Source organism: Podarcis muralis, chromosome Z (genome assembly GCF_964188315.1).
Source record: "Podarcis muralis chromosome Z, rPodMur119.hap1.1, whole genome shotgun sequence".
Classification (NCBI taxonomy): Eukaryota; Metazoa; Chordata; class Lepidosauria; order Squamata; family Lacertidae; genus Podarcis; species Podarcis muralis.
The window spans coordinates 20,122,322-20,136,957 of NC_135673.1; the positions used below are offsets into that span (position 1 = coordinate 20,122,322).

At 45.0% G+C, this 14,636-nt stretch overlaps 1 protein-coding gene across 1 annotated transcript; it reads left to right on the top strand.

Moving 5' to 3' along the window:
* Positions 1-3,677: 3,677 nt before the first annotated feature.
* Positions 3,678-13,945, top strand: YIPF6 (Yip1 domain family member 6). Its single transcript, XM_028715176.2, has 7 exons — positions 3,678-3,829; positions 5,140-5,268; positions 6,248-6,326; positions 6,882-6,924; positions 9,377-9,502; positions 11,139-11,296; positions 12,280-13,945. Exons 1-7 carry the CDS (start codon positions 3,773-3,775, stop codon positions 12,393-12,395), a joined length of 708 nt encoding a protein of 235 aa, XP_028571009.1. The 5' UTR covers positions 3,678-3,772; the 3' UTR covers positions 12,396-13,945.
* Positions 13,946-14,636: the final 691 nt, after the last annotated feature.

The following is a 14,636-nucleotide window of genomic DNA, read 5'->3' on the forward strand; positions in this document are numbered from 1 at the left end:
GGTACCTCTGGTTACGTACTTAATTCATTCCGGAGATCCGTTCTTAACCTGAAACTGTTCTTAACCTGAAGCACCACTTTAGCTAATGGGGCATCCTGCTGCTGCTGCGCCGCCAGAGCATGATTTCTGTTCTCATCCTGAAGCAAAGTTCTTAACCCGAGGTACTATTTCTGGGTTAGCAGAGTCTGTAACCTGAAGTGTATGTAACCTGAAGCGTATGTAACCAGAGGTACCACTGTATATGCAACCTGAGCATACTATGGAGGGGTTCAAAGCATTACACTCAAAACAGGTTCTCACTCTCTCGTCGGCTGCAATGTTGGGTCCAAAACTGCCAGCCCACAATTGCGCTCTGACCCCGCTTTCTCTAGCTGACAAACTGCTTTCCAAATGTTAACTAACTTTCCTTCAGCTTACATCACCTCCCACTCCAATTCCACCCTCCCCTCTGAAACTCTGCCTTTTTTGTCTCTTACTATCTCTCAATCCAGGCTCTACCCTTCTGCCTCCAGCAGAGAGTTTTTGCCTTGTTGATAGTCATCACACTGTCTTTATTTGCTTAATGACTCATGCTGGCCTGGACGCAGGAAGATTGTTTGGGCTGTATTTTACCCATGCTAAACACAGTGTCTGGCAATCAGAACTTAGGAGACTCCGGGCACCCCACAAATTCATCAAAATATGCACAAAAGGAGGCTCTGGGGGGTTTCAGTGGGTCAAGGCCAGAGCCTCTGACAACAACAACAACAACAACAAAATTTATTTTTTATACCCCGCCCATCTGGCTGGGTTTCTCCAGCCACTCTGGGTGGCTTCCAACAAAATATTAAAATACAATAGTCTATTAAACATTAAAAGCTTCCCTAAACAGGGCTGCCTCCAGATGTCTTCTAAAAGTCTGGTAGTTGTTTTTCTCTTTGACATCTGGTGGGAGGGCGTTCCACCGGGCGGGTGCCACTACCGAAAAGGCCCTCTGCCTGGTTCCCTGTAACTTGGCTTCTCGGAGCGAGGGAACCGCCAGAAGGCCCTCGGCGCTGGACCTCAGTGTCCGGGTAGAAAGATGGGGGTGGAGACGTTCCTTCAGATATACTGTACCGAGGCTGTTTAGGGCTTTAAAGGTCTGCACCAACACTTTGAATTGTGCTCGGAAATGTACTGGGAGCCAATGTAGGTCTTTCAAGACCGATGTTATGTGGTCTCGGCGGCCACTCCCAGTCACCAGTCTAGCTGCCACATTCTGGATTAGTTGTAGTTTCCGGGTCACTTTCAAAGGTAGCCCCACATAGAGCGCATTGTAGTTGTCTAAGCGAGAGATAACTAGAGCATGCACCACTCTGGCGAGACAGTCTGCGGGCAGGTAGGGTCTCAGCCTGTGTACCAGATGGAGCTGATAAACAGCTGCCCTGGACACAGAATTGACCTGCACCTCCATAGATAGCTGAGTCCAAAATGACTCCCAGGCTGCGCACCTGGTCCTTCAGGAGCACAGTTACCCCATTCAGAACCAGGGAGTCCTCCACACCTGCCTGCCTCCTGTTCCCTAAAAACAGTACTTCTGTCTTGTCAGGATTCAACCTCAATCCATTAGCCGCCATCCATCCTCCAACTGCCTCCAGACACACAGGACCTTCACCACCTTCACTGGTTTTGAGCTGAAAGAGATGTAGAGCTGAGTATCATCTGCATACTGATGAACACCCAGCCCAAACCCCCTGATGATCTCTCCCAGCGGTTTCATATAGATGTTGAAAAGCACGGGGGAAAGGACGGAACCCTGAGACACCCCACAAGTGAAAGCCCGGGGGCCTGAACACTCATCCCCCCCACCACCACCACTTTCTGAACACGGCCCAGGAGGAAAGAGCGGAACCACTGTATAACAGTGCCCCCTGACTATTGGTTTAAAAACCAATATTGGTTTTAAGAAGAAGAAGAGGAGTTTGGATTTGATATCCCGCTTTATCACTACCCGAAGGAGTCTCAAAGCGGCTAACATTCTCCTTTCCCTTCCTCCCCCACAACAAACACTCTATTAAACCAATAGACTAGCCTGACTATTGGTTTAAAAACAGGAAATTTTTAAAATGTTGCATAAATGGAGCAAAATTCAGGCAAATAGTAAAAGAAATAAATATGCATCCTGACACTGATGCTAGTTTAAGATACAGAACTTTGATGCTATTCTTTTTTTACTGAAAAAATGTGACCTAACCTAAAAAATGTGACCTGGGAGAGACCAAGTTTCAAATCCTGCTACTTGGCCGTGTTTACTGAGCACCACCTTGGGAGTCAGTCACTGCCTCTCAACCTAACCTACCCCACACAGTGTTGTTGTGAGGGCAAAATGAGAATGGTGAGAATATGCCAGAGTTCTGATAGCCCAGAAATGGAAAACACCGGAATTACCAACTGTGAAGGAGTGGCAGACAAAGATGGTTGAATATGCGGAATTAGCAAAACTGACCCATAGGATTTTTAGTCAGGAGGAAACAAGGTACCAAAAAGAATGGAGTAAATTTATGGTCTATATAAGCGAGAACTGTAGAAACTTGAAGACGTTAGCAGTACTGAAATAAAACTTATGTCATGGCTTAGTTACTACTAAGGAACTGTGGATTAGATTGGAATAAGAAAACCTGCAGAAGGGAAGGAGGGAAGTCAACTGCTCCACGGAGTGTAAAATAAGACAGATGTAAAAAGATTTGAAATATCTGTGTATTTTGTTGGTGTATTTGAAATAAAAACTTAACAAAAAGCATTTTTTTAAAAAAAAGAGAGAATGGTGAGAATAATGTGTACTACCTTGAGCTCCTTGAAGGAAAAGTTGGGATAGAAATGTAATCAATATTGAAATAAATAAATTTGCACCCTTCGTTTTCCACTTTGTAGAAATGTGGTTTTATTATTGGAGATACACTCTTGAAAGCCATGATTATGGATCTGAAGCATAAATTGTATCTCCTGTGGTTTTGACCCACAAAAAATTAATCAGGATTCAGGAAAAGTCACGTTCACTTTCTTGCTGATTCAGCAGTTTCATGTGGGATTTTATATTTTCTGACTCGCCGATCAAATAGAGGTGGACCCCCATTCGGCAATTCCTACGATGGCAGAGATTCCTGCATTGCAGGAGGTTGGACTAGTGTTTCCCAACCTTGTGCCTCCAGCTGTTAGATGACCCTCGGTACCCTTGCACCTCTGCAATCCTATAATACTATGGATCTGTATTAGTGGAGATGGTAGAATAGCAACAACAATAACAGTATAATACCTGGGAGCCACCTTCGTGGGATTAATATCCTGAAAGGTGGTGTGATGTTAACAATAACAGCACCTAACGTCCATCTACCTTTCTCAGCCTACAACTCCCATCAGGCCCCGCCAGCGCTACCACCGCCCCACCAGTCTAGCGCCGTCCAATCAGCCCGCCGGCCGTGCTAGCCGATGGGAGTTATAGTCCAAATTTCCAGGTTGGGGAAGGGACGCTGTCTCTCATTGTCATATTTCAAAACTTGGGGGGACATAGTGTGCGTGTGACTCAGAGTTGTGGGGGAGTAGAAGACAGGCCCTTATGCTCCCTTATGAGAAATTCGGCTCTCTCTTTCCCCACCAGCGGCCCCGCGCCCTGCACCCCGCCTCTGGCTTCAGACCTAGGCCTCCTTCGTTGCTATGACAACAGAAGCTCCTGAACGATGGCGCGGTATGATGACGCACACGCGGTAGGGGGCGTGGTCGCTGGCCACGTCGTCGCTCCATAGTAGCTGGGTCCAAGATGGCGGCAGCCGAGGAAGCGGCAGCGATGCGGGCTGATGGAGGCACAAAGCCGCTGGTGGGTCGGGAGGAGAGGCGAAGGGAGGGGAGGGGAGGGGAACCGGCTGAAGAAGGCCGCGGGGAGGGCGTGAGACCCCCTCACGCGCAGGGCTGACTGACGGAACTCCCTGCCACAAGATTGGGATGACGTCAGAAGCAGGGCGCTCCTGGACCCCAAGACTTCCTGCCCGACTAAAATGCTTGTGACCCCACTCTCCTCCCCTGATAGCGCTCTCGGAGAGAGGGAGAAGACCAAGGGCAGCCGAACCTCCATATCCCAGGCAGTCTACCTCTGAGCACCAGCCAGATACTCTGGAAAGGCAGCTCCGGGCTTCTTCCTGCCTCCACCCTCCTCCTTCGTTGGTTCCCTAGGAGGCTGGGACCCTCGAGCTGACCCAACAAGGCTGTTGTGTTCTTACGTTTAAATTGAAAAGAGGCGAGTGGGGGCTGATAACTGCAGCCTCCCTCCCTCTGTGGTTGCAATCTGCATTGCCATCAGCATTATTCTTGCTATTATTCTTGCTGCAAATCATTACCAGCCTTTCAGTCATATGTGGGTCACAAAAATTGAAATGAGCTTAATATTGAAGCGCAATCTTAAAAATAATTTGAAACAACTTTAAGAAACAGGCCCCCAAATTTTGTTGAATCTATATTTGTCAGTGAATATTATTGTTGTTATTATTTATTAACTTTCTATACTGCCCATCAAAGGTTCACTGGGCTCTTTACAATATAAAAACACAAAAATACATAACATAGTAACAAAGAAAAACAATAACCTCCCCCAAAGTCATTTTATTATTTATTAAATTTCTATGAGAGCTGCAATAGTGTAAAATAGGATGCTCCTAATTAGAAGATACATATATCTGGTAGGCAAATGCTGGAATCCTAACAGCACCATGTTCTGCAGGTGTCCAGCCTGTTGGTGCATTGCAGGAAGTTGGACTAGATAGTCCTTGGGGGTACCTAGAATTCTAAAATTCTGTGATTCATTGGAGGTTTTTAAGCAGAGGTTTGATGGCCACCTGTCAAGGAGATGTGCAGGGAGTTGGACTCGAAGACCTTAAGCGTCCTTTTCCAGCTCTACAGCTCAGTTACTCAATGTAGAGCTTTAGTCTGACCTAAAAAAGCAATCATAACCATACATTGTATGTCCCCCCCCCAAAGAATGCTACCCCTCCCCGCTTTTGCATGCTTAAACTTCAAGTGTTATATCATTTGTTTCAGTCCTTTAAAATTGTAAACTGGCTTGGGTGCCTTGCAGAAAGGTGGTTCATAAAAGCTAATAATAACAATAATTAAAAGTGTGTTGAAAATATGCAGTTTGCAGGCCTTGCAGATGTGTCAATATCGGAAGATATTCCAGTAGAAGGAGAAATCACAGTTCCTGTGGGATCTCGTTCCCCTGACGAAGACAACTCCACCCTGGATGAGCCGGTTAAGGACACAATTGTAAGTGTCTTGTAGAGGCTGAGGGGTAGAAATTTAAAATAATATCTTAAAATGGTGTAATCTGAGTTTCCAAAGTGCTTGCAATTTATGCAGGTTAATTTCGGGGATTGGCAAAACCATATCACCTCTTCAACCAAAGATGTGTCTTACAGTAATTAATAATGTGGAAATTTAAGTGGCTCTGGCACACTGCTCACTTGATGGGTGTGTAATAATTAGATTGTGCCATAGGGCACAACTCAAGAGTAAGCTTAGTTTGACCCTGTTGCAGGGACCCTGTCAGAAGTCATGAAAATAAAAAACATGCATCACAGTTCAATCTTATTGTCTGTAACACAATATCTTAATGTTAACATGGCATGCCATATGTCAGTCTATAACTCAGTGGTAGAACCTTGTGTGCAGATGGTCCCGGGTTCAACCCCCTAATGACATGTCCACATAGGGCCAGGATAGGTCCCTGCCTGGAGCCCTGGAGAGCTGTTGCTGCCAGTCAGTGTAGATAATACTGAGTCTGACTCAGTATAAGGCAGCCCCCTACATTCCTATGAAGGCATCTAGGAGTCTTGCTGCTTGTTCCAGGCTGAGGGGGTGGGAGTGGTTTGCGTGTCACAGTATACCTGTCATTTTTGCTGTTCTACATTGACATAGCAGGGAGGCCTGGATTAGGCCCATTGCTGCTAGCTGGAGTGCCTCAAGAGCCAGTGAATCCTTGGTCAGCCCAGCTTTACCATACAAATGCCCTGTTTTGTGGGTCTGCACCAGCAACCACTGATGATAGCTTCTGCTCACCATGCATTCAGCTCAGTGGAAGCACTCTGTTGATAGAACCTGGCAGAGAGGAACCTGGGCCATGTTCTGACCCCATCCAGCCTGTCAGTTTGTGGGGCGGGGGAGAGGGTTAGCAGTGCTCTAGTAGCGTCCTTTAACCGAAAATTTGTACAGCCCAGTAATACAGCCCATTCCTCAAACTTTTCAGATGCGGGACCTGAAGGCAGTTGGGAAGAAATTCGTCCATGTCATGTATCCCAAAAAGAGCAGTGCCCTCCTGAGAGACTGTACGTGCCAGATTCATTTCAAAGCTTTGAAACCTGTGGAAATATATCCACCTTTTCCTCTTACTAACCTGTCTAAAAATCAGCATTTTTTTCAAGCAAGGGAGTAACACGAGGAATTCAGAGGTGTGGTGGGGAGGGAAGAGAAGTTTTAAGTGAAATATTTGGTGGGTTAAATTCTCCATTTGAAACTTAATGTAGTGATACAGGGATTTGACCTGACATTTGTGCCTAAACAACTCAGGCCCCAAATACCCCAAAGGCCACCTTCTTCCCTACAGACCTTTGGGTGCTGAGGGGGCTAAATGTGTAGCCTTCAGAGGATACAGACCCATTTTATTTCTGTGGTTGCAAGTCATTTAAACTCTTCTTAATATACTTTTTTAATGTAACATGCCCTAGGGCCTTAGGACAAAGCATGGGGAATAAATAAACAATTTGATGCCCTACAATCAAGAGTGACTGGGGAGGCAGAGAGTGGCTGGAGGAAAAGGAAATCATGCTTTTCTTTAGTTCCCCACCCCTTCATTGGTTTTCTTTCTCTTTCTTTTCTTCCAGGGGATTTATGGGGTCCTCTAGTCCTGTGTGTTTTACTTGCCCTGTAAGTACAAACATTCCTCCCTTCCCCTTCGTTGCTCTGGGATTTGTTGGGGGAAACAGCCAAATGCAGTGCTGAAGCTACAATAATAAAGCAATGTAGAATATGAATAAAACAATGCCACACTAATATTTTTTTTAAGCCAGCATTTTTAAAGATTATGATTTTCAGGATCATAGAATCATAGAGTTGGAAGAGACCACAAGGGCCATCGAGTCCAACCCCCTGCCAAGCAGGAAACACCATCAGAGCACTCCTGACATATGGTTGTCAAGCCTCTGCTTAAAGACCTCCAAAGACGGAGACTCCACCACACTCCTTGGCAGCAAATTCCGCTGTCGAACAGCTCTTACTGTCAGGAAGTTCTTCCTAATGTTTAGGTGGAATCTTCTTTCTTGTAGTTTGGATCCATTGCTCTGTGTCCGCTTCTCTGGAGCAGCAGAAAACAACCTTTCTCCCTCCTCTATGTGACATCCTTTTATATATTTGAACGTGGCTATCATATCACCCCTTAACCTCCTCTTCTCCAGGCTAAACATGCCCAGCTCCCTTAGCCGTTCCTCATAAGGCATCGTTTCCAGGCCTCTGACCATTTTGGTTGCCCTTCTCTGGACACGTTCCAGTTTGTCAGTGTCCTTCTTGAACTGTGGTGCCCAGAACTGGACACAGTACTCCAGGTGAGGTCTGACCAGAGCAGAATACAGTGGCACTATTACTTCCCTTGATCTAGATGCTATGCTCCTATTGATGCAGCCCAGAATTGCATTGGCTTTTTTAGCTGCCGCGTCACACTGTTGGCTCATGTCAAGTTTGTGGTCAACCAAGACTCCTAGATCCTTTTCACATGTACTGCTCTCAAGCCAGGTGTCCCCCATCTTGTATTTGTGCCTCTCATTTTTTTTGCCCAAGTGCAATACTTTACATTTCTCCCTGTTAAAGTTCATCTTGTTTGTTTTGGCCCAGTTCTCTAATCTGTCAAGGTCGTTTTGAAGTGTGATCCTGTCCTCTGGGGTGTTAGCCACCCCTCCCAGTTTGGTGTCATCTGCAAATTTGATCAGGATGCCCTTGAGTCCATCAGCCAAGTCGTTGATAAAGATATTGAATAAGACCGGGCCCAAGACAGAACCCTGTGGCACCCCACTAGTCACTCTTCTCCAGGATGAAGAGGAACCATTGATGAGCACCCTTTGGGTTCGGTCAGTCAGCCAGTTACAAATCCACTGAGTGGTAGCATAGTTAAGACCGCATTTTACCAGCTTCTTTACAAGAATATCATGGGGCACCTTGTCAAATGCCTTGCTGAAATCAAGGTAGGCTACATCCACTGTGTTCCCTTCATCTAACAGGCTTGTAATTCTGTCAAAAAACGAGATCAGGTTAGTCTGACATGACTTATTTTTCAGAAATCCATGCTGACTATTGGTGATCGCAGCATTCCTTTCTAGGTGCTCACAGACTGTTTGCTTAATGATCTGCTCCAGAATCTTCCCTGGTATTGATGTCAGACTGACTGGGCGATAATTATTTGGGTCCTCTCTTTTCCCCTTTTTGAAAATAGGGACAACATTTGCCCTCCTCCAGTCTGCCGGGACTTCGCCTGTTCTCCAGGAATTCTCAAAGATGACTGCCAGTGGTTCTGAAATCACATCTGCCAGTTCTTTTAATACTCTTGGATGCAGTTCATCTGGCCCTGGAGACTTGAATACATCTAGACTAGCCAAGTATTCTTGTACTATCTCCTTAGTTATTCTGGGCTGTGTTTCCTCTGCTGAAGGAAACTATCCTCATATAGGGCCTAATCTGGGTTTGGCAGTTGCTGCAACAGGCTATGGGCTACACACAAGGGCTTCTCCTTTTTGGCAGAGGGTAAAGTTTATTTTTTATTTATTACATTTATATCCTAATTTTCCTCCCAGGAAGCTCAAGATGGTGTACAAGGTTCTGGTCCTCCCTGCCCTTTTGTCCTCACAACAACCCTGTTAGGCTGAGAGTGCAAGGTCACACCCAGTGAGCTACATGGCCAAATGGGAAGATTTGAACCATGATCTCTCCTAGGTCCTAGCTTGACACTGAAACCATTATGCTACATTGGCTCAACAGCCACATCCCTCAACTCGGCACCAATGTGGCAGCGAATTCTGTTGATACAGAGGGCAGTGAAGAAGTAACTGCATGCCATCCAGACTTCTTATTTAACTTAATTACAGCACATTGCCCTTTTCTCCAAGGAGTTTGTGGTGGCATACATGATTCTTCCCCTCCTTAATCCCATCAACGACCCTGTGTGGTAGGTCAGGCTGAGTGACTGGCTCGGTGAGCTTCATGGCTGAGAGGGGATTTGAACCTTGGTCTCTCCCAGTCCCTAGTCTGACACTCCTAAACCAACGCACCAGTTCTCCAGATTTGCCCACTGTTTGCTGCTGATCTAATTCCCTTGTTTCCCCCACTTTCCCAGAATGCTTCAGGGAGGAGCAGCAAATAGCACGGAAGACAGAGGTCCCCAGTTTGCAGAGGTCTTCGTCATCATTTGGTTTGGAGCCGTTGTCATCACACTGAATTCCAAGCTGCTTGGAGGGACCATGTGAGTGTGTGGTGGGTGGGTGCTGTAACCATGTTCTCTGGTGGCAGGGGTCTGGGGAGATGGGAGAGAGGCAGCCCTCCTTGCAAAGCTGTTCCCCACATCTTCCTTTTTTGCTTGAGTAACGACGAAGAGTCCCTTTGAAAAACAAGAAATCCCTGAGATTGTAGGCAGCCCAGTCAACCCTGATGCCAAGCCACATTCATTTCCAATATCCGAAGAGGGCAATGCAGAACTAGTTTGTAAAACTCTTTATTATATATTTGTTGTCTGCAGCTAAATTGAGTTATCACTCAGGGATGCAGAAATTACATTGGACTTCCCCATTCCCATTAGGTTTCAGAAGGCCCTATGCATCCCAATTTCAGAAAAGTTTACACATGATACGTATTTCAAGAGGCACTACCTAGCCAAATAAAGTCATATTTAGTCCCCACCAAATTTTACTTTATTTGGTACTGATTACATACTAATGCCCGCTATTACTAGTGCTCTCTGTTCATGCTAGAACAATAACCTTTTATAGTCTAACCTTAGATTGCAAACTGCTTTGCGGTTTTTCTTTAACAATGCAGCGGTGTATAAATTTTATGAGATAAAAATAAAATAACTGAACCTCTTCACGTTCCGGTGTTCTATGCAACCATGTACAATGGCTCTCTTAATAGCATGCCACTAACTGACTCATTGTTTTGTTTTGTTGTTAAATATGTTGATTATTTAATTAACCTTTTTTATATTGTAAAAAACATTAATCCATTAAGGCCTCTGCCAAAGACTGCCATCTTAGGCTGCACCGTGTGCATTCTCATTTGAGAACAGACTCTGTTGAGTCTCTCTTTCTGCTGGATGTTTGCACATTCTGGAGAAAAGGAAATCTTTTTCAGCCGTAAGAGGCAGAGCTATGCTTCAGTGTCCCATGGACTCAAATGTCAGTGTCCATATTTGTATGTAAATGCTTATAATTTCATAAAATTTATACACTGCTTGATTGTAAAAACAAACCTCAAAGCAGGTTACAAAGAGACTAAAACAATCAAATTATCAGTGAAAACAGTTTAAAAGAACTACAGGCAAAGGCTACATTGAAGGTTATCACATGCATTGGCAGAGTGTGCCTAAACCCACCCCATTACGCCCCCTTTTCCTGCCACTTCTGGGTTTGTGGTGATACGTGTTCTTTGAATGTGCGCAAAATGGGAGTAGACTGTATTTAAAACATTTTTTAAAAAAATTAATTAAAAAACAGATTAAAACATACATCAATATTCTACATGCCTGAGTAGGCTTGTCTAAACACAAATGTTTCCAGCAGGTGCTGAAAAGAGCGGGGAAGCCATGAGCTTGACATCAATAGGCAGGGAATTCCAAAGTAGAGCTGCTGCCCTGCCACTTAGTCATATGCACTTCTCAAACCACATAACCACAAAGCCCTTAAGGTGGCATGGCATAAGCTTTGTTGTGAAGCCTCTGGCCGTTCATGAGGGGTAATTTATGCTCCCCAATATGCTTTTGGACTGCTGTCTGGAGACCAGAATCCAGAAGCTGACCATCTGTGCTCCAGAAGTGAGTGCAATACACCTGCCCTTTCTCTTCCCCACACCCACCCAGAATTTAATGCTGTTTCTTCCTTCCCAAGATCTTTTTTTCAGAGCCTCTGTGTCCTGGGTTACTGCATTCTCCCCTTGACGGTGGCTCTCCTGGTCTGCAGGCTTGTCCTGCTAGCAAGCTCTGATACTCCTGGCTTCATTGTGCGTCTCTTAGTCGTGGTGGCCATGTTTGCCTGGTCGACGCTAGGTATGTTTGAGAATGAAGTGCAGTCTGGAACCTTTTCAGTCCTGTCTGCAAAAGCCCCCATGAGCTCAGCAGGGTTGCGTCCTCCAATTCACATCTTTGATTTGTCCAGCACTGTCAGTAAGTAGCTAGGAGAGAGCTGCTTAAAAACATTACAGAAGAAGCGGAGCTCGTCTGTGTGGCAATGATGCCCCCCCCCCCCGTTTTCTTCAGGGTTAGCATTTCGTTCAGCTGGTAGCATGTTTGACTCTGGCGTTCTGCAGTCTAATGCATGGAGAAAGCAAATAGAGAAAAGTTTTTCTCCCTCGTAACACTCATGGACATCCAGTGAAGCTGAATGTTGGGAGATTCAGGACAGAGAAAAGGAAGTCCTTCCATCACAGAGTTCAGAGTTAAACTATGGAACTCACTCCCACAAGAGGCAGTGGCCACCAACCTAGATACCTTTATAAGAGGATTCGACAAATTCATGGATGAGGAGAAGGCTAGTCATGGTTACTAGCCATGATGGCTGTGCTCTACCTCTACAGTCAGAGGCAGCAATGCTTCTGAACACCAGTTGCTGAAAACCACAGGAGGGAAGAGTTGCTCTTGTACTCAGATACTGCTTGAGGGTCTCCACAGGCATCTGGATGGCCACTCTGCAAACAGGATGCTGAACTAGATGAGACCCTGGCCTGATCCAGCAGACTCTTATGTTTTTAAGATGCTATCTAAATTTTCAGGTTGGTGTCCAGTGTTCCCGTTCCATTAATGCAAGGGACATGTGACAGTGGAATAGAACTTTCCTGTTCCCTCTGCTCCCCCTTGCACACCTTCACATAAGCTCTGGAGGGTTGGGAGGTGTCCTCCTGGGAAGATTTTGGGGTGCATGTAGGACACAGAATAAATGTAGGTGCTGCTGGGGCTGCTTTGGATACAACCGCAATTTTCTGCTTTTTCAACTGTCTGTGTGTATTCTAAATATTCCTTCTCTTTCTTTTCAGCATCCACTGCTTTCCTGGCAGACAGCCAGCCCCCAAATCGCAAAGCCCTGGCAGTCTACCCCATCTTCCTCTTCTATTTCGTCATCAGCTGGATGATCCTCACCTTTGCCCCATAGTGACACAAAATCAGTGGAGACCCCAAAGCTGAATGAAGGTGGCTTCTGTCTCTGTTAAGCCTCTCGGTTGCTGGCTTTCCCCAACGTTGCCCTCTAATTTATCTACCTGTATTTATGCTGTGTGTTGGACAAAGGCAGGACTGGTCCCCAGGAGTATGCTGAAGGTCCCTTTTGTGTTTCTGATTCCTCTGAGAATGCAACTGATGTCTGTCTGCTTACTCCTCTTCTTGTAAATACCCACGAAAAGGCATTGTTGCCCTTTTTGAAGAATGCTGCTGATGCATAAGAAAATAGAAATCCTGTCTCAATCCATCAAAGCTGTTGATAAAGGCAGTTAGCAAAAGATACCCATCCTTAACCAGCTTATCAGAACACTTGGCGCTTTGTCTTCTGTACATCAGGACATTTTCAAATGCTTGTTATCTGTTGATGGGAGAATGCTAGGAGAATGTTCCATTGAAGTTATGCAAAGTGATGCAATAGTTTATGCCAACCATGACACACCTTGTTGCCTCCAGAGACTATAGGACTACACCTCCCATCATCCCCTACCAGCACAGGCATGCTTACCGGGACTGATGGATATTGTAGACCAGCAACATCTGGAGGATGTTAGTTTAGCAAAGGCTTGTTTGTGTGGTCTTAGCACATCCATGATAGATTTGCCCCTGCCGCCCCTAATTCTTTGTGGAGGTGTGATGCAAGCCTAGTGGTTCCTTCCGTACAGGGAATTATCTCTCTCTTGAAATGCAAATATATTTTGAAGTGACTTCTGAAAAGAATGCTTGAGTTATGCTGTCTAGAGGTTACATTGTGTTGGGAGTACCATGTGTTAATTGCAACTTATTGGGCAGATTATACTTTTTCTAACTGCAAAAGAAAACCTACTACTGACCTTCCAGCAGAACTCAGGTTAACTGTTACCAATCTTGTGGACAAGGGACAGAAAAAATAAGCAAATAATATCAGTATGCTTTTCCCTTTCTTTCTTTCTTTCTTTCTTTCTTTCTTTCTTTCTTTCTCTCTCTCTCTCTCTCTCTCTGGGGGGGGGGGTGGCTAACAAGTCAGAAATTGACAGGGGAAAGCTGCCCAGTCTTATGTCCCAAGTGACCCAAGTGGTGTTAAATACCTTTTAATATGTCAGGACTTTCAGCATTCAGAACACAGCCTGTGGGAGACTGGTTTCTTCTTCTTTTTCTTCTTCTTTGCCTTTCCCCTTGGTTGAGAAGTAGGGATGTGGGGCAAGCAGTTCCCACATCCCATCTCCATTTAGAGCAGTTTTTATTTTGTTTTTTGTCATTTGCCTTAATAAACCTGAGAATTGTTATCCAAAAACACTAAATTTTAATATATGATCCATGTTTTCCTCTGCGTGCTGTCTTGCCATTTGCTGGAGGCAGGAAAATAAATCTCTACCCATCTTAATTGTAACTCCAGTCTTGTGTATAGCTCACTGCTGGTGTGTGTGTGTGTGCGCGCTTCAGTTGGGGAGCAAAAGGTGTAAATTGTTTTAATTGCAAACTTTTATAAATAAAAATGCTGAAAGAGTTGTTTGGAATCTATTCTGTGTCCCAAAGTTTGCCGAGTAAAAACAAAACAAAAAGTTTCATTTTCAAATGTAGATCCTTGGCAACATCCAAACTTTTCTGTTTCAACTTTGAACCAACACTCCCAAATCAGGGGCAAGGTTCTGTCTTTTAAGGACCATGATTCCTAGAACAAGCAAGATGACTAAGGTGTACTGAAATATACTCGGAGTCGAGAGTGGATTTCATGCTCTTTATTCAGCTCATAGTGGTGAGGAGGAATGGAAGTTCCCCCACGATATCTGCTTTATATACATTATTTACACAATGGGCTGCATGTGATTGGCTAATTCCGGGATTCTCCTGTAGGCCAATCAGGTTGTGGATTCACTTCCACCTGGAGCTGGATTGGGTGGCGCCTTTAGACCAATCATACCGCTGCATTGCTCTAGGACCAATCAGACTGCTGCATTTTGGATCCTATTGTTCTAGGACCAATCAGACTGCTGCATTTTGGATCCTAGTCAACTCAGTACATAACATGTACAAAGTGTTTTTCAGACAGAATGAAGATATTTCAGTTGTGGGGCATGTTGGAGGAGGAACATGGTGAATTGAATGTCTTTTGTTGGTGGGCTGCCAGTGGAGATCATTACATGGTGAATGATGACAGCCAGACATAAATCTTGGCGATTAAATTTACTCTGGAAAAAAG